Raw genomic sequence first — 20,101 nt, 5'->3', positions numbered from 1 at the left:
TATATTTTAAGGATAATAGTTCCTCCCACTTCAAAGCAGGCCTTCAATTTATGGACTTCTACAATTCTGTTTACCCAACCAATTGGACCTAACATCTGTCAACTATATTTTAAAAAAATCGTAGTTAACAGGAAGAGCCAACAGCAATGTTGAACTTAAGGTGACTACCAACTTGTAAGGTGGTGCAATAATCTGCCTGCCCTGTACCAATCCAAGTAAGGAGTAGTGTTTGACTTTCTCATCTCCAGGTGAAGCCTGGTGGGAGGGCAAGGCAAGCTAAGGAGATCTCGCAGTTAATTTGCCCCTCCTTGAAACAGCAGGAAAGAATTTGACTCTTGAGGTAGAGCAATGAACAAAAGGGTTTATCCAGGATAGTGGTTCTCAGATGTTTTGTTTTCAGGATCTCTTTACACTAGTGGTGGGATGCTTCGGGTTTAACAACCGGTTTGGTGAGCACGTGCTTTGCGCGTGCATGTGTTTAAAGCGCTCGTGCGCAGCACTGAAAATGGAGCATTTAGAACAGTGTTTCTCAACCTTGGCGACTTTAAGCCCTGTGGACTTCAACTCCCAGAATCCCCTAGCCAGCACAGCTGGCTGTGCTGGCTGGGGGATTCTGGGAGTTGAAGTCCACAGGACTTAAAGTCGCCAAGGTTGAGAAACACTGATTTAGAAGCTCAGCTGCTTACTTTCCAAGTCAGCAACGGTAAGTAAACAGCTGGGGGGGGGGATCAGCTGTGCATGTGATTGAGATGAGCTAGAAAGCAGGAAATAAAGGACAGGGTATGGCAGAGGTGGGTGGGCGGGGCCAACTGATTGTCGGTGCTGTTGGTTTGCCTGAACCAGTCTGAACGGGCTGAATACCACCTCTGCTTTACCCTCTTAAAAATAGATGAAGACCACAAGGAATTTTTGTTTATATGGGATGTATCTATTAGTGTCGACCATGTTAGAAATTAAAAGGTAGATATTTTAAAAACATGTAGTCATTAGTTCATTTAAAAATATCAAGAATACACTCATTACCAGTAAACAGACCTAACTCTGAAACAGAAAATCTCTGAAAAATGTGCATACCATAATTATACTCCTAAACCAGGAGTATCCAACTTTGGCAACTTTTAACACTTGTGGACTTCAACTCCCAGTTGAATCATCATGGTTGGCTGAGGAATTCTGGGAGTCAAAGTCCTCTAGTCTTAAAGATGCCAAGTGTGGATACCTAAATTTACTATCTTAAAATATACACAAGCATGATTAGCATTCGGAGCGATAATATCATGCAGCCCTTGGGAAATTCCACTGCATGTTCACAAGAGATTTAGAGTGAAAAAAGACAATTAATGTCTTAATATTATTATGAAAAGAGTTTTGATTGTGAGGATCCTCCTGAAAGGGTCCCAGAGACTCCTGAGAGTCCACAGGCCACATTTTAAGAATCATTGGACTAGTTACCTGATCTGGGGTATGATGCTCTTAGTGATCGCTAGATGGCACCAAACAGATAGAAGTCATAACTTTTTCAAAAAGATGTTTGCAACCTAAATTTACTTATTTATGTAGCTCAATGGTTCTCAACCTGTGGGTCACGACCACTTTGGGGGTCGAACGACCCTTTCACAGGGGTCGCCTAAGACCATTGGAAAACACATATTTTTGAAAAAAATACGGAAAACATAAAATAATGTTATGGTTGGGGTGGTCACCACAACATGAGGGACTGTATTAAAGGGTCGGGGAATTAGGAAGGTTGAGACCCACTGATGTAGATACATATGGCTGCCTTCTCACCAGTGTGACTGGTGGGCAATGAGTGATGGGCAATCAGTTTTCCAAAGAGTTATCTGAGAAATTGGGACTGTGAAAGGTAGTAGGCACGCATGTATGCACCTACATAAATTGGGGGGGGGGGCGAGGGGGGGAGGCTGGCAGTGGCCTTCAAAATAAAAACAATGCAGCTGTATTGCATTCTGTTTTATTAATTACTATGGGTTTTTTTTATGTAAAATGTAACCAGGAATGTTCAGAGGTTATGCATCAAGAAGTAAAGAAGCATTTAGAAAAAAATGGCAACATTGGACATTGAATATGATTTATATGATAAACTCCGTATGGACCTTGACTATTAGTACACCTTTGTTGATATCCTAGTCTTTGCCTTGAATTTCTCCCATCTATCAGAGAAACTTCTTCTTATTGTTAAAGATTGGATGGCATTACAGTTGGTAACAAGCAAGGCTTGTGCCTGTTGATCCTGCATAAATCCAACTGAGTAAATTTGGGTTTGTGCAATACATTGAATCGTTCTCTAATCAAACCACCCGGACCATAGGTGAAGGTAAAGGTTCCCCTCGCACATATGTGCTAGTGGTTCCCAATTCTGCGGGGCGGTGCTCATCTCTGTTTCAAAGCCGAAGAGCCAGCGCTGTCCGAAGATGTCTCTGTGGTCATGTCACTGGCATGACTAAATGCTGAAGGCACACGGAACACTGTTACCTTCCCACCAAGGTGGTTCCTATTTTTCTATCTATGTGCTTTCGAACTGCTAGGTTGGCAGGAGCTGGGACATGTAACGTAAGCTCACTCCGTTACACGGTGCTAGGGATTCGAACCGCCGAACTGCCAACCTTTCTGATCGACAAGCAAGCGTCTTAGCCACTGAGCCACCATGTCCCATGACCAGGCCACACCATTAAAAATAAAAGAGGTCAACACTAACCACATTTCACGGTGGCGTGTTTGCACCCGTTAGATTCTTTAACCTGGTTAAAAAATATGTTCCCTGCCCCTTCCAGTCATCTGCTGTACCTATTGACAGAATTCAGAAATATAGGCCCGAGTTGATTGGGCGAATTGTGAAGCTCATAAATTCAGGCCTGATCTGCAATTTATTGCTCCAGGCAGTCAGTTTTAACTCTTTTTACCACGCTGCAAACTTCTGCCTTGGAGTGGAGATTCTCAGTCACCCAGGTCATAGTTGTGTCAAATGTGCTTTAGTTTTTCTTCAAAAGGCAACTGGGTTGTCATTTCGCTTCTCATCCAAGAAGCCTCATCAGTTCTGATGTGGGGGAATGGAAGGATAGGTTCTCATAGGATGGGGAATGGAATGGAAGGATTGTATTTCTGATAGCAGATGAGCACAATTCACAAGCCTGACTTGGGATATCCCCTCTCTCTTGCTCTCTCTCTCTCTCTCTCTCTCTCCCCTCTTCTCACCTTCCTCCCCAAATACTATATTATAAATTATAAATATTATAAATATAGTATTTTAAATTATGTTTTTTGTAAACTTGTCCAGATGGCAGATGAGCACAATTCAAAACACACTGACGATGCCTCTTCGAATGGTGATGAAACGTTTGCAATCAAATTGCCAAGCTCGGAGAGCAAACCAACAGCCTAATTGTATTTCTTTGCAGGCCTCTGGTTGTTAATACTCTCCCTGAGAGCTCTTTGCGGGTTTATCTGTGCCCTCAGGGTCTCCTGAATCAGGGTGCCATTGGTTGTGGAACTGTTGCAAGGGCTGCGTTGTAAACTGGAGATAGGGGGTGTCTTATTCCTCCCCCACTGTTGAGGGAGGGGTGTTCAAGTCTAACTGTGGGAAATTAGCACCCATCCGTCTCCTAGAAAAATGAAATATTTTAGGAAATACTAGAAGGACAGAATATTTTCCCTAAAAGGGGAGGCAGAAACTCACCACCACCCCATCTTTGTCAATAGGCCATTAAGGCCTGGGCCAGTCTATTCTACATAACAAAGATCTACCTCCTTCAGGCAGAGCCATAGTAGGAATTGCCCAAAGCCCTTTCTTTACATCATCACCCAGCAAGGCTCAACCAAGCTTGGAACTCAAAAAAGCAACCCACAGAGTTGCCCTTGCATGGCCCCATGGGAGTCCGATGGTTCACCCACAAAACCGCGCTCGACTAAACCGCGCCCAACTAAACCGTGTCGCTGATGTCATCAACAGGGCGACAACAGCGCGGAGACAGAAGCACGCTGTAAACCCTAAACCTAAAATTAACCCCTAAACCTAAATCTAACCCCCCTAAACCTAATCCTTAACCTAACCCTAAACCTAACCCTTAACCTAACCCTAAACCTAATCCTAACCCTTAACCTAACCCTAAACCTAACCCTAACCCTTAACCTAACCCTAAACATAACCCTAACCCTTAACCTAACCCTAAAGCTAACCCTAAAGCTAACCCTAAACCTAACCCTTACCTTAAGTTGAATCGGCTTGCTTTCAAAGCGCTATTTAAAGCGCCCTTCTTTCTCCGCGCTGGCTGTTGTCGCCCTGTTGATGACGTCAGCGACGCGGTTTAATCGGGCGCGGCTTAGTCGAGCGTGGTTTTGACGGGTCACGGAGCCCGACAACCAATCAGAATACAAGCTCAAATTCAAAAGCCCAGAGAGGGCATAAATCCCAGGCACTCTCAGCATCTTTTCTTCGCCCAAGATCTTCCAGGCATGTGATCCTGTCCACCATTAAAACCATTTTTCCAAGCAGCCACTATGTTTCCAGTGTCTTTTTCCCCCCACTTGGAACTGAAACCCAGATGGACATTTCTTCCCACATAGCATCGGGCGGGTTCTTTTATCCCTCTTTCAAACCCCTCCTCTCTGTCCAAAGTGTGGACTATCCAAAGGGGATCCTCCATGTTCCCCTCTTACTCTGCCCCAGTTTTTATTTTCTTTTTGTCGGCCTGCAGAGTGTAAGACGAGGCCTGTTCGTGCCTGTCGCTCCCTTGTCCCAGTTACCACCAGCAGGTGTGAAACTGAACGCTCCCCTCCCCGGCTATCCTTTGTATCTGCTCCAAACCACCAGCACTTCAATAAAAGAGAAGGGAGGAAGAGAAAATTACAGGTTTGGGTTGCCTCAAGAGGGCAGAGGGATTGGGGGGGGGGGGACACAAGTGCCTTGACAGGCACAATGGAAGAATTGCTTTGCCCTTAAAATCAGGGCTATTTAGTGGAATGCTTAGAAGGGACCCCCGCAGGGAGATAATCGTCCTCTCAACAGCTAAGACTCTTGATTGTCTCTATTATACCATCCTTCTCTTTTAGAAACAATTCCAGGGAGGCTTAGGGGTTTTTATTTTGGTTTTTTTTTGCTTGCCATGAAACCTGAAAGAGAAACAGTCCGGGCAATTGGTACCTTGTGTCCCCAAAAATAAGACCTTCCCCAGATAATAATAAATCTATTCGCTAAAATAAGCCCTCCCCTGAAAACATTGCAACACAGCAGCAGCCCTGAGGTGACCACGCTCGCCTCCTCCTGCACCACAAAAATAACAAGATCTCCCTGAAAATAAGGCCAATTATTTTTTTTGGGGGGGGGGTCAAAAGAAAATAAGACCTTGTCTTATTTTCGGAGAAACACTGTAGTAGTGGCTGTTTCATCCCTCTGCTGCGGCTTCCTGTTGCCAATCGGCACCACAATTTTGAAAGGAGTTTCTGGCTAGGAGGGGGGGAGCAGGTTCCGGTTAGGATGTTTGTGGCTCTTTGGGTGTTTAAAGTTGCCGACCCCTGGTATAGAGCAGGGATGGTGAACCTTTTCAGCCCTGAGTGCCCAAACTGAAACATGTGCATGCATGTACACGCACCGGAGAGTCAGAAACCCAAAGATCAGCGTGCTGATGCACATGCGCACATTGTTCTTTGGGCTTCCAGCACGTCCAAGCGCACTAGTCAGCTGTTCTTCGTGCGTGCCAGAGCGCTGGAAACCCAAAGACCCAAAGGTGGCATGTGCACCGGCCAGCTGGTCTTCGGGGTTCCTGCACTCCAGCACGTGCGAAGACCAGTTAGCCGGTGTGCATGTGCATGCTGAAAACCAGAAGAACATCTGGCGACAGTGCGCATATCCACCCCTGGCACGCATCCCATAGGTTTGCCATCATGGGTATAGGGTTTCCTGCCTGAGAAGGGGACTGGACTAGAGACCCTCTAAGGCCCCTTCCAACTCTATTATTCTGTTCTGTCTGGACTACCTTGAAGAGTTGACAGTCAGGTTTTTTTAAAATAAAATTTTTATTTTCAAACAGGCATAAACACACGAAACATATAACATAAAAAAACCTCTTCAACTACATACAGTGTGTCGATTGGTTATGAAATCTTTCTCCGTCCTTTCCATAGTCATCGCTTGAGCTTTATCAAAAATCACTTATTGTCAATCAAATATCTTTGTTTACATTATTATTGTCCTTCATTTGTTTAATTATCACTATTGTTTCACCATTTTAAACAGGGTATTCTAAATATGTATCCATTTATATTATAAGGATTCATTATATCACCTTCAATATACCCAATAATAAATAATTTTTTTTATATCCTATTCTAAGTCGTTCTATTATTTTAGCATTGATAACGTGCTCTAATAATTTTCAATTCCACGTTTTTTCCAGTCACATTTTGACAGTCACATTTGTTTTAATAATCTGAGGACTCGGTGTACTGTGAATCCCTGCAGATAGCTGGGATTATACAGGTAGAGGATTTTTTTTTTATCACACACTACATGGACCTCCCTGTACGTAGTGGAAATGAACACAGGTGATTCTCGACTTATTCTGCCCTCAGGGGCTTTGAATATACTTTTTTATTTTCCATTTTCATAACATATAATCACATGTATACTATTACATAGCCGATATCCTATTGTATTAAGTAGTAATTACATCAGTTCCTCTTGCCATCAACGCCCAGAAAGATAAAACCCCATTATTAGCTTTTCTGCTCTCCATACACCTCTTTTTTCTACCTCTCTCCTACCTCCTTTCTTTTCTACATCATCCTTTTCTACTCTACTTCCCCTTCCTTTCTCCTTCTCCTCTCTCTTCATTCCACTCCTCCTTATCCTCCTCATCTTCCCCCCTTACCCTCTCTCCTATCCCTCTCTTCCTATCTTTCTTCTCTCCTTTCCCACTCTTCCTCTCATTCACTTGGTGTATTTCAGCTTCTGAGCAAACTCCATTCTATGTTGATGGTATTTATGCTTCCATATCAATATACTTAACATATCTTAGTTTTAAAGAAAAAATATGAGAAGACAGTATACATGTGCAATCATATTACATTAAAATCTAACACCCCTCCTCAAGCCTAATATACTTCCCTCCCTCCCACCCTTCCCCCCAACCCCCCCCTACCTTCCCTCCCCTGACTTCCCAGAACCCATACACGGTATAAATCTTTAACAAAAACCGTCTAAAATATATTGGAAAAAAGAATAGAAAATTGATAACATCTTTACATTGAACTTAGCTCCTCCTTGCTAAGCCAAGTCGGTGATTCTCGACTTATAGCAATAGCAATAGCAGTTAGACTTATATACCGCTTCATAGGGCTTTCAGCCCTCTCTAAGCGGTTTACAGAGTCAGCATATTGCCCCCAACAACAATCTGGGTCCTCATTTCACCCACCTCGGAAGGATGGAAAGCTGAGTCAACCCTGAGCCGGTGAGATTTGAACAGCCAAACTGCAGCTAACAGTCAGCTGAAGTAGCCTGCAGTGCTGCATTTAACCACTGCACCACCTCGGCTCTGATGATTACAGTTGAGCCCAAAATTTCTGTTGCTAAGTCAAACGGTTCTTAAGTGAGTTTTCTCCCATTTTATGACCCTCCTTAACAGTTGCTAAGAGAATCACTGCAGTTGTTAGTAATTTCGATGGTTAAGGGCATCTCTGGCTCTCCCATTGACATTGTTTGTCAGAAGGTCACAACTGGTGATTACATGACTCTGGGATACTGCAACCGTCATAAATATGAACCAATAGCCAAGTATCCGAATCTTGATCCCATGACCATGGGAATGTCGCAACAATTGTAAGTACGATAGCAATAGTACTTAGCCACTTCACAATGCTCTCTAAGCGGTTTACAGAGTCAGCATATTTCCCCCAACAATCTGAGTCCTCGTGGTTGTAAGCCTCTTTTTCTGTGCTGTTGTAACTTCAAATGGAGCATAAGATGAGGACTCGCTCTATTATGTTGGCGTTTGTTCTGATGGATCTCATAAATCCACTTCTATAGAAACTTGAGACTACGATCGGTATATCTCTTGCCCCACGAATCCCCTTTATGTCTGCATTGACCTTAGCAGTCCGTGGCTGTAAACATGAGTGAGCCGATACGTGTGGCATGTTTTGTACACTCAAGATTCTCAGAAGGGGGAAGGATCTCGGACTGCGGGGCCAGATGGTTGGGAAGCTGCAGTAACCCCCCCTATAAGGAAAGGTCATAAGGTCTAGGAACTTCTCATTGGAAAGAAAGGCAGGTGAAGGGAAGTGAGGGAGAAGGAGGATCAGGTTGCTCCTGAGTGACCTCTTCCTGTACATTGAGCCAAAGGCTTTGCGGTTTGGTGAAGAATTCAACAGAAGAGATGGAAAAAGACAAAGATTGAGCCTGACCCAACACATGTTAGAGCCTATATTAGGGATTTCATCAGTGGTGGGTTATGGCTGGTATGCTCCGGTACGGCTGTACCGGCGCCTGCTTGGAGCACTAGGTACCGTTCCGGTACGGTGCTTTGGAGGGCCCGCCCGCCCACTCTCCTTACCTGTATTTGACCCAACCGGGGCCATTTGTGCACACACACACAATGTATGGCGCCTGTGCGATGCTCCGCTCCATGTGCGCAGAACACATGTATGCGATGTACCAGTTGCGACGGGATTCCGGAACCCGCCACTGGATTTGGTTACAGGTTAGCCCTCAATTTATAATCGTAATGGATTCTTCTGAGCTGGATGAGGCACAGCCTTGCTCTGCCATCTGGCAGGATGAGTCGAGAAAGCTGAAGGAGATGGACAGGTCCTTGTAGCTGTTTGGATGGCCACCTGTGTGTTCGGTCTACTGTATGTAGCAATAGCAATAGCAGTTAGACTTATATACCGCTTCATAGGGCTTTCAGCCCTCTCTAAGCGGTTTACAGAGTCAGCATACCGCCCCCACAGTCTGGGTCCTCATTTTGCCCACCTCGGAAGGATGGAAGGCTGAGTCAACTTTGAGCCGGTGAGATTAGAACCGCTGAACTGCAGATAGCAGTCAGCTGAAGTGGCCTGCAGTACTGCACCCTAACCACTGCGCCACCTCGGCTCTATGTCTCTCCTAACTTCTGAGGGCCTCCTACGGGAGAGCATTTGGTTGAGTCCAAGCAGAGGTGAAGCATCCTTGTATGAGAGGGTGCTTCTGTATGCCTGGAAGGAAGTGGTGGTCTGTTTCCTTCTCAAAAAACTATCATTGTGTTCTGATCTCTTTTTCCCAAGATCACGAAGCCGACTCCTCATCCCGATAGAACCTCTTTTATTTAGGTTAAAGGGAATTCCTCTCCAGCAAAGTCCCGGCCAACAGTCTTTCATGAGATTTCACAACCACAGATCTTTATCAGGCTTGGAGAGCTGCCAGGCCGATATCTTCCAAACACCATGCTGTAGCAGCAATTACTCGGCAAAAAGGCAGGAACAGATCTTCACCCTAATGAATTGAACTAATTGTCTCTGCAAACGCCCCTCCCCTTTCGCTCCTCTTTATTCCCTGTGGGAGGGCCATTCACCGTCCACCTGTGCCTTTACTCCCGAGTCAGCCCTTGTTCCTTAGCTGTTCCCTTCTCCTGGCAGCTCTGTGCATGCGCACATCGGGAACAGGCTCCAGCTGTTCGTCTGCTTCACCGATAACCGATTCCGAAGGCAGCTGATAACTGTTGGACGGCCCTGGCCCCATTTCTGCCTCCGATGCAGACCCCTCGTCAGAGCCTTCCCCAGACTCCAGGACTGGCCCATGTTCCTCCCCAACCTCCTCACTGTCTTGAGTCTGCCACCAGCTCCGCTGGCCGCTAGCAGGCCACAACATACTGGGACCAATTGCTCTATTTTAGCCTTATTCCAACCTTCCCATTTTGGAGAAGGTTTTGGAAAAGATGATCAAGATGCAGATGCAGAGGCTCCTAGAGGAAACCGATGACCTTATCCCTTTCATACCAGGATTCAGTACATGGATAACAACTTTTACAAAGGCCTTAAAGATCTAGCCCAGGGGTGTCAAACTCGAGGCCCGTGGACCAGATCCCACCCTCGCGGTGCTTAGATCTGGCCTATGGGGCCACCCAGGAAACAGCGAAGGACCAGCCTGCGGTGCTTCTGCCAGCGAAAATGGAGCTCGGGAGGGCCGCGTGTGGTGTCCCTTTTCACTGGCAGGAGGCTGTCACAGCTGAAAATGGAGCTGGGGTGTGTGTGTGTGCCACGTGGGGCTCCCTGAGCTCCGTTTTCTGTTGCCCCGTCCTGCGTCATGTGATTGCCATTTGCGATCTTCCCAACTGGCTTCCTAACTAGCAAACTCAAAAGGGAAGCCATATTTGCTTAACAACCACATGATTCACTTAGCAGCCATGGCAAAAAAAAAAAGATTGTAAAATTAGACAGGGCTCATTTAACAAGCACCTTGCTTAGCAATGGAAATTCAGATCCTGTTCTGACCTAGGCTTCCTGATACAGTAAAAAAGCACACAGTCCCCAAAACCCTCTTTTTTATTTCAAAGGCTGTTAATTATGTTCATTCGCAGCCCCTAATGAGTCCCAAATAGTTGTAAAGAGTCCTACAGTAGGTTGCCAAAGTCTTTTGGGAAAAGGCCGATAAATACCCACCTTTATCTTCCTTAAAACACTGCCAAAGACTTAATTGACAATTAGCTTGGCAAGGCCACATGGAGCAAAGAGTCAAAACGGAGCTCCAGAAGGTGAACTGACCAGCATGAACCAAGTTGCTTCCTGCAAAGGCTCACGTGCCTTTGCTCCTTCTTTATGTCCTGTGGGAGGGGCCAATCACCTCCAAACCTTACTCCTGAGTCATCCCTTCTGTCTTAACTGTTCTTGCCTTTTGACAGCTCTGCGCATGCGTGCACTGGGAACAGGGGGAGCCTGTTCCTCTGCTGTCAGACTCTGGAGGCAGCACATAACTCCCAGATGGCCCTGGCCCCCTCTCCGCCTCCGACGCAGCGCCCTTGTCCAGGCCTTCCCCAGATTCCAGGACTGGCCCATGTTCCTCCCTGACCTCCTCGCTGTCCGACTATGCTGCCAGCTCCACAGCTGCCAGTGGGCCAAAACAGGTCCCAATTGCGGTGGTAATCCGAGGACTACCTGCCCGGCCTTCTTCTGTATTTTACCCAACCTTGGTTACATCTGCAGAAACACCCCCACCCCCACCCCTCTCACCTGATGGTGAGATGGAGACCCCCAAGGCAATCATCCGTGGGGAGATGAGCACATGAAATAGCCCCATCGGTTGCAGCTCTGGAGACCCACAGTATGTAGTAAATTCAACTACAGCAGCTATTGATTCCTACTCTGTGGAACAGTAATTATATTGAACTGTGAAGAGACATGTTAAGCTGCGGAAAGCTTTCTCTTCTCCTCCGTGTTTTTTTTTTTTTCCTTTTAACCTCTTAAAAAAAAATGAAGAATCTCTTTAAAATGTGTATTTATCAGTGTTGCACGCAGAGGATAATGGCCATTTCATTAATGGGGGAAAGGCAATCTGTACATGCTTTCAAGCTCTTTCTGTCTTAGTTTAACATGCAGCAAAGCCTAACGGGGGACTCAAAAGCACACACACCCCTCTCTGTAAATTAACAGTCTTCTCCCTATCTTCAGATGTGTGGGTATGATTGTGGTGTGATTGTGTAAATCTGAAAGATCTACGCTCCATGTGTAAATGTCCTGCAGGTTGGGGCAAAGACCCAATGAATTTGCTACCCCCTTTCTAGCGGAAGTTACCAAATATTTGAGAAGGAACAACAACATCAGATATTCTAAGGCAGTGGGTCTCAACCTTCCTAATGCCGCGACCCTTTAATACAGTTCCTCATGTTGTGGTGACCCCCAACCATAACAATATTTTATGTTTTCTGTATTTTTGCGGAAATATGTTTTCCGATGGTCTTAGGCGACCCACGTGAAAGGGTCGTTCGACCCCCAAAGGGATCCCGACCCACAGGTTGAGAACCACTGTTCTAAGGTATACTATCTTGGAGCATGTTTAGCAGTTTGTCAACACTCTTTCATAGCTGTTTTCCCATGAACTGAAACTGCTTTTGCCACCATTAGGACACGGCATCCTCTTTCAAATCGGAGTGGAGTGGGGAGTGGAGTGGAGTGGAGTTAGAGTTAGCATTAGAGTTAGAGTTAGAGTTAGAGTTAGAGTTAGAGTTAGAGTTAGAGTTAGAGTTAGAGTTAGAGTTAGAGTTAGAGTAGAGAAGAGCAGAGCAGAGCAGAACAGAACAACCACAACAATAATTAAAACACAGGTACTCCTCATTTAGCGACTACAATTCCAACCAGCAGCTCAGTCATTAAACGAAGAGGTTGATAAGTAAAACCGCGACTGGGCTTACAATCATATTTCAGCCTTCCTTTACTTCACACAGACATGTGAAGGTCATAAATGTGAGGACTGTGGTAAAGTTTGCTTTTTCATCACCATTGAAACTTTCAACAATCTCTAAACAGGGCAAGTTGCTCAACGGCAAACTCTCTTTAAGGCAGAGGTCCCTTGTGGACTTCAATTCCCAGAGTCTTTGCTGGCTGAGGAATTCTGGGAGTTGAAGTCCACAAGTCTTAAAAGTCGCCAAGGTTGGAGACCCCGGCTTTAAGGATTGCTCTGGAGCCGTTCCATTGCCCTTTGATTTAAATGAACTCACAAGCTTCCCAGTTGGTTCAGTTCCTAGCAGATCGGCACACCTGCAAATTTTGGCTCAGAAACCTGGCGAAGTCAGCCTCCGTGGTCTTCGGCCCCTTCTTGCTGGTTCCAATTGTGTCTATCACAGTGATGGGTAACCTTTTTGTCGTCACGTACCGAAAGCACGTGCCCGTGACAGCACGTGTGTGGGCCCGCACCAGTGGTGGGTTTCAAAAATTGTTGGAACCTACTCTGTGGGTGTGGCCTCATTTGTGGGAGTGGCTTGCCACCCATGTGACCGGATGGGAGCGGCTTGCTGCCCATGTGACCGGATATGAAATTATGAATTAGTACTTAGGTTGGTCCAAGTAGCTGTTCAGAAACTCTGGCATTGAAGCATGCAAGTCTTAAAGCTGTCAAGTTACAAGATCCTGTCCCAGTGGTGGGTTTCAAAACAGTTTGGAACCTCTTCTGTAGGTGTGGCCTGCTTTCCGGGTCCACTGGTGGAACCTCTTCTAACCGATTTGGTAGATTTGACAAACCGGTTCTACCGAATAGGTGCGAACTGGTAGGAACCCACCTCTGGCCCGCACCCATAATGCAATGCGCGCGTGACCCCTGCTCCGTGAACCCCACCCCCGTGCATGCGCCCCCGCCCCCCCTCTTGCCCATTTTTGGCTTCCAGGTTGGAGCAGGAGGCTTTCCAGGCCCAAAACAAGATGCAGGGGGGCCTCGCACGGCACCCCCCACCCGGATTTGGTTTCTAGGTTGCTGCAGGAGGCTTTCCAAACCCAAAACAGGGCATGCCCCTCCTGTGCCCCATTTTGGGGCTGGAAGGCCTCCTGCACCAACCTGGAAGTCAAAATGGGGTGCGGCAGCACTGCGTGGGGCCCCAAAATGCAGTGCGAGCACCCCTCGGGCATGTGGCCCTCCGCCCCATGCATGTGTGCGTGTCCCCCCCCACATGCACCCTGCCCCCCCGTACATGCGTGGCAGAGAGCTAGCTGGCGGGAGGCGTGTGCATATGTACAGTGGATCTGGGCTGGGGCGAGGGGGCTCTATGTGCCACCTGTGGCACGCATGCCATAGGCTCACCATCGCAGGTCTATAACCTAACTTTACAGCATAGATTCTGCCGCTTTGTTCTTTCAACCCTGTCTGGACTTCAGCATTGACCTCTGCCGGTGTGAACGCTCTCAACTAAATCAGTGTGATTCTCATGTCTGTTTTCTGCTCATCACCTGCCACAGGCTGAATTTACTGGGTGGATTTTTGTTTTCGCTTTCTGCTTCTACAGCATCAATGTCTTTTCAAGACCGGATCAATTTTGTGCAGTGGGAAGCCGGCTAAGGGAAAGAGGGGAAAGGAAGGGGAAATGAAAGGGTGTGTTTTTTAAAAAAATTGTAGTGAAATGCTTTGATCCAAATTTCGATTTGCAAATCTATGTCGTTGCTATTGGTTTATATTTTTCCTTCGGTTTTAATTTCCTTTAAAAAATGTTGGTATCTATTTAAAAAAAACAAAAAACTGAAAGAAAATATTAATGTTTTTGTGCCCCCAAAAAGGCTTATTTTTGTTTGTTTTCCTTGCAAGCATCTGATGGTCATAGGGTAGGTGGTTCATTCATCTGCTGGGGGAGGGTTTGATGGAGGTACACAGCCCGCATTTTTATCTTTACATGAATTAAATGTCAGTTGGGACACATGAAGTCTGAAAGAGAATATCAAGGCCTTTGGCAAAAATGTCTTCTCCTGTCCGTGCTGATGTCTCCTGCTGCACCCTATTCAAACCTGAATTTCGTGGGTTTTTGGTGCAATGCAAAAAAAACCTACTGAACCTGTTCATGAGCAGGTGAATGATGGCCTGATGCAGACTCTGGGAGTAGCCATCTCACCTTCAAAATGTAGAAATTGTGGGTTCTTTTTTTCTAAGAGCAAACTGAATGTTCCCAGGAGACATTCTGGAGACATTTTTCCTACTATTAATTCTTCACGGAGTTCTTGGTGCCCTTTGAACTTGTTTGGGTTTTTTCCAGACATTTCATTACTCAACTAGATAGAATAGAGGAGAGCGGAGCAGAGCAGCGCAGTGTAAAGTAGAATAGAAAGAATAGAATAGAATAGAATAGAATAGAATAACAGAGTTGGAAAGTACCTTGGAGGTCTTCTAGTCCAACCCCCTGCTCAGGCAGGAAACCCTGTACTATTTCAGACAAATGGTTATCCAACATCTTAAAAACTCCCAGTGTTGGGGCATTCACAACTTCTGGAGGCAAGTTGTTCCACTGATTAATTGCTCAAACTGCCAGGAAATTTCTCCTTAGTTCTAAGTTGCTTCTCTCCTTAATTAGTTTCCACCCATTGCTTCTTGTTCTACACTCAGGTGCTTTGGAGAATAGTTAGACTCCCTCTTCTTTGTGGCAGCCCCTGAGATATTGGAACACTGCTATCATTGTCTCCCTTAGTTCTTCTTTTCATTAAACTAGACATACCCAGTTCCTGCAACTGTTCTTCATATGTTTTAGCCTCCAGTCCCCTAATCCTCTTTGTTGCTCTTCTCTGCACTCTTTCTAGAGTCTCAACAGCAACAGCACTTAGATTTGATATACTGCTTCACAGTGTTTTTACAGCCCTCTCTAAGCCGTTTACAGAGTCAGCATATTGCCCCCAACTATCTGGGTCCTCATTTTACCAGCCTCCGAAGGATGGAAGGCTGAGTCATCCTTTAAGCCAGTGAGATTTGAGCTGTCAAACTGCTGGGAATTGTAGCCTGCAATACTGCATTTTAAGCACTGCGCCACCATGGCTAGATAACATTGTCAGCGCTAACACTTCCCTGGCACTGACGATGTTACCATGCTGGGTAATGAAACATCTGCAACAGAACAACCAAGCTCAGAGAACACCAAAAACTCCACTGTTCAACCTTGAGCTGCAAATATTCTCTTCCACTGGTATTAATACTTCTTCATGGCGTTTTCCTGATCCTTGATTGATGACACTTTTCGAAACAAAAAAACAGAGACTCCATTTCTGGGTTTTATCCTAAGTTGGATTGTTTTCTGAACGAATGTTGTGCCAAAATTGTGCATTCTATACACTTGAACCAGTCTTTCTCAACCTGACCCTCCATAGGTTGGGGACTACAATCCCCATCATCTTGGATTATTGGCCACATTGAGAGTTGATGGGAAATGTAGTCCAAAACAGGTGGAAGACACCAAGATTTAGGGAAGCTGTAGGAGATCATTTATGAGGAGATAAGAGTTAAAAGGTTACTAGTTACTGGGCTGATTGGGAACTTCAGGGGTGGAGTATCTGATTAATTCCTCCTGTTTTCATAAAATCTTAGAGTTGGAAGGGTCCTTAGAGATCATCAACTCTTCCTCAGTACAGGATTTGCAAAAGTATCTCTAAGAAGATTTTTCCTGAATGGAGCAGGTGGAGTGAAGAACATTTCAAAACTGCCATTAAGCATTTCTCCAATTTAAATGCACAAATGTGCATAACATATATATATATATATTTTAAAAAAACATGGTTTTCCAGACTTTCCTTCAGGAATCACTGTGCCTGTCTCAGCTCAAGGCAGGATTTACAGTTTAATCGATTTAAATACTAATGATTCTCTCTCACAGGGTAGCCAGTCAGGGAACATGTGATATCAATAGGAAGCCATAATGATTCGATTCAGACAAAAGCTCTGTGAACTAATCATGATAAATGAGTACAGAATTTGAGCTCAGACATTTTGCTATTTAGTTTTTAGGTATAAAAACCTCATTTCTAGCCCTCTTCAACAACAACAAAAAAAGCAGGTGGATAGCTGCAGTGTGGCAATCTTACACTCCAGAAGAAGATCAGAGATTTTTACCTTAAATCTCACCTATTTCTGCTTGAGGAATGGAATCAGAATATTTGACACAAATAGACCCTCCCATCACATTGACACTATACAGATAGCCCTTGACTTACAAAAGTTCACTTAGTGACCATTTGAAGTTATAACGGCACTGGAAAAAGTGATTTCTGACCATTTTTCACGCAGCATCCCCCATGACCAAAATTCAGACGCTTGGCAACGGACTCGTATTTATGACGGTTGCCCTGTTGTTGCAGGGTCGCGTCATCACTTTTCGCGACCTTCTGACGAACAAAGCCAATGGGGGAAAGCCAGATTCACTTAACGACCGGGTTACTAACTGAACCCCTGCAGCGATTCACTTAAAAACGGTGGCAGGGAAGGTCGCAAAATGGGGCAAAATTAACCACAACTGCCTTGCTTAACAACACAAACCGGAGACTCAATTGTGATCATAAGTCAAGGACTATCTGTACATTAGTTATGGGTTTTTTTTAAAAAAAAAAATCCCAAAATTTTGAATAGAAGGCAGTGCTAATGAATGAAGGCCAGTTTGCGGTAGTCGTGGATAAGGCATCAGATTAGAAACTGGAAGATTAGTTCTAGTGCAGTGTTTCTCAACCTTGGCGACTTTCAGTCCTGTGGACTTCAACTCCCAGAATTCCCCCAGCCAGCTGGCTGGGGGAATTCTGGGAGTTGAAGTCCAAAGGACTGAAAGTCGCCAAGGTTGAGAAACACTGTTCTAGTGCTTAGTCCTGCCTTAGGCACGAGGCCAGCTGATCTTGGGCCAGTCACTCTCTCTCAGCCCTAGGGAAGAGGCAATGGCAATCTACTTTCTGAAAAGCCTTGTCAAGAAAAAAAAGAACTGCAGGGACTTGTCTGATAATTGGACACAACTGAACAGAAGAAAAAAAAACAAAATGCTAATGAAAGCCTTTTGGTGTATTCCTTTATCTGGAGAATGGGTCGTTGCAAATGTTGTATGGGGGCGTAGCGGGTGGGTGGGAGGAGAAAAATGGAAAACAGGCTTGATGTGCATGAATTTGGTAGCTATGTTATTTTCTTCTCTCTCTCTCTCTCTCTCTTTTCTTCCCCCCTTTCCCCCTCTTCTCCTTTCAAAACCACCCGCGTAGCCTGCAAACGCAAAGAACAGGAGCAACAAAAAGACCGGAATCTGCAGCCGAAGAAACAGCGCCTGGTCTTCACCGACCTTCAACGCCGCACCCTGATCGCCATCTTCAAAGAGAACAAGCGACCTTCCAAGGAGATGCAGATGACCATTTCGCAGCAGCTGGGCCTGGAGCTCAACACCGTCAGCAACTTCTTCATGAATGCCCGCCGGCGGTGTATGAACCGTTGGCAAGAGGAGCCAGGCACCAACCCCGGAGTCCCCTCTTCATCCACAAGCACTTTTTCCAAAGCATGATTTCTCTCTTTAATTTTTCATACGCCTCTCATAACCCTTGCATCCCACCCCCCTGAACTCCACCCAGAAGAGAGCCCATTCCCTTCTCCGTGTGTCTGCTCCCTTCACCTGCATACTGCATATACGTTGAGCAACGAAAACGCACCGTGCCCACTTCATAACCATCCATGGTTGGATGCCTCTGGGACATCCCAGATCTTCCAGAGGCATCCCATAGCAGCCTCCGTCTTTGACCCCCCTCAGACCTTCCCATGTGTGAAAGGGCCATTTCATCTCCTCATCTGGTGAGCAACTTCCTCCCAAGCCTTGGGTTTAGCTGAGGGACGTCTTTCCTCCCTTAGAAGTTTCAGCCAGCAAGTAATTATATTGTTCTGGTGGCAGAGGGGGAGGGATCTGTCAGGAGCAGCTTAAAGAGCAGAAACTTTGATTTGAAAGCTGTCATTGTGGAAACAAAATGTTTATCCCAGAGGGCCTGGCTATCTGAGGAGCAAGTGAGTGGTGTATGCCTTAAAAAACAGCCCAGCACTGGAAAATTGAAGGGAGGGCAAGAAGCAAGTAACTTATTAATTTGTGAAGCTGATTCAGCTCTCTCAGATGTATTTTCTAGATACCTGTCCAACGTAACTGGACCTTGTCTAATTTCTGGGTTTTAAATTCCAGACCAACTTATCGTTCCTACTGGGGTTGTCTTTCACCACCGAGATAGAAGTGAATTGTGGGGTATTTTAAAGACTCATACCAAGACCCTGTTAACATCTGATTCTGTCTCGCCTTTCTATTTCAAAGAAAGGTCATTTCTTGTGAAGCTGAAAATGACCCCACCTCTGATATGGGAAAAGGCATATGAGAGGGTCATGTGGGAATCGTTTAACCTTTGTACGGAGACGAGAGCTGCAATTGTTTATCCTGAAATGAGAGTTCAGTGATGCCATGTGTGAATGTAGATTAGGGGGTTGCTCAGTTTGCAAGTCAAGGATGCATATAGGGCCTGAGATTTTTTTAAAAAAAAACCACAATCCTACTGAACATCCTTCATCCTAGTAACAGTGGGAAAATGCATGAAAATCCATTCCAGGAGAGAGAAAAAAACATCTTCAAAATGTTGTCATGTTGTCCTCATGTACATTTCCTACAGCTCAGCCCTCTTTTTTCTCACCTCGTGTCCTCCACAACAGTCTTCACACTCCAAGCAGTCCCCGTGAAAATCCACCAGAGGTCTTGCCAAGTGCATCCCGGCACACAGTCTGAAAGTTATCGAAACCAAATTCAACTCTCGAAAGAAGACTTTTTTTTTCTTTCCTTTTTTTTTCTTTTTTGACGATTCCTCTCCAAGGAATTCCAAGCCAAAGTGTCAAGGGGGGAAACCAGAAACTCTGACGAAAAACGATCCCCTCTTTTCTCCCTTGAATGAGTCATGTGGAATCCAAAGCGAAGTTGCACTGTGTCACCTAGAGAAAAAGCGGGTCATGAAGCACATTTTACGTACATAAATCGGGTAATTAAAAAAAAAAAAAGCTTTAAAGAAATCATCAAAGCGAAGCAGTGCAGGAGCTGAATTTTTATTTCCTGGACACTGGATCGACAGCTGACCTTCCATTCAATGTTGGTTTCATTTCAAAGGCCAGCCCCAGCTGAATGATTTCCATCCTCACTCCTCTTTTTTGCCTCTTATCATCCCCGTTTTCTGCCTCCAATACATACAGGATGGCACGAAGGGGAGAGAAACCATGATAGTATATGTGGTAGGAATCAGACTGGGCAAGTTGAGTTGAGCAGGGGACAAATTATGAATCTGTTTGCTAAACGGATCGATAGATTCACATGGGGAAGACATATACGCCCCCCCCAGTCCTTTTCCGGCCCCAGCTCCGTACCCTCCCTGGTGAAAATAACAAACTACAAAAAAAAAAAAGAAACTTAAAAAAAAAGGAATCCTGGCAACGTACGAAAGATAAGTGACTATTTTTTGTGTGTGTGCCAATTAACAGCTTGCCTTAAAAATAGAAGATGGATACCAGATGATCGTCCTCTTTCGCTTGGAAAGAAGGGCTTGGCTTCAGTAGCATCTGACGTCATGAATCAGGAGCGTTTGCAAGGCAAAAAGAGAGAAAGAAAGAAAAAGAAAGAATTGGTCAGCT

General features: G+C 45.3%; 1 protein-coding gene across 1 annotated transcript in view; it reads left to right on the top strand.

Annotated features, from left to right (window-relative positions):
* The window catches only part of ONECUT3 (one cut homeobox 3), an 88,041-nt gene extending 70,078 nt beyond the window's left edge, over positions 1-17,963 (top strand). Inside the window, exon 2 of the mRNA XM_032224180.1 lies at positions 17,671-17,963. Coding sequence (XP_032080071.1) covers positions 17,671-17,963 — 293 coding nt within the window. The remainder of the gene's footprint in view (positions 1-17,670) is intronic.
* Positions 17,964-20,101: the final 2,138 nt, after the last annotated feature.

The sequence above is a fragment of the Thamnophis elegans genome, chromosome 1, assembly GCF_009769535.1.
Source record: "Thamnophis elegans isolate rThaEle1 chromosome 1, rThaEle1.pri, whole genome shotgun sequence".
Classification (NCBI taxonomy): Eukaryota; Metazoa; Chordata; class Lepidosauria; order Squamata; family Colubridae; genus Thamnophis; species Thamnophis elegans.
Note: the sequence above shows the minus strand (reverse complement) of the source record. Positions and strands in the feature narration are given on the sequence as shown.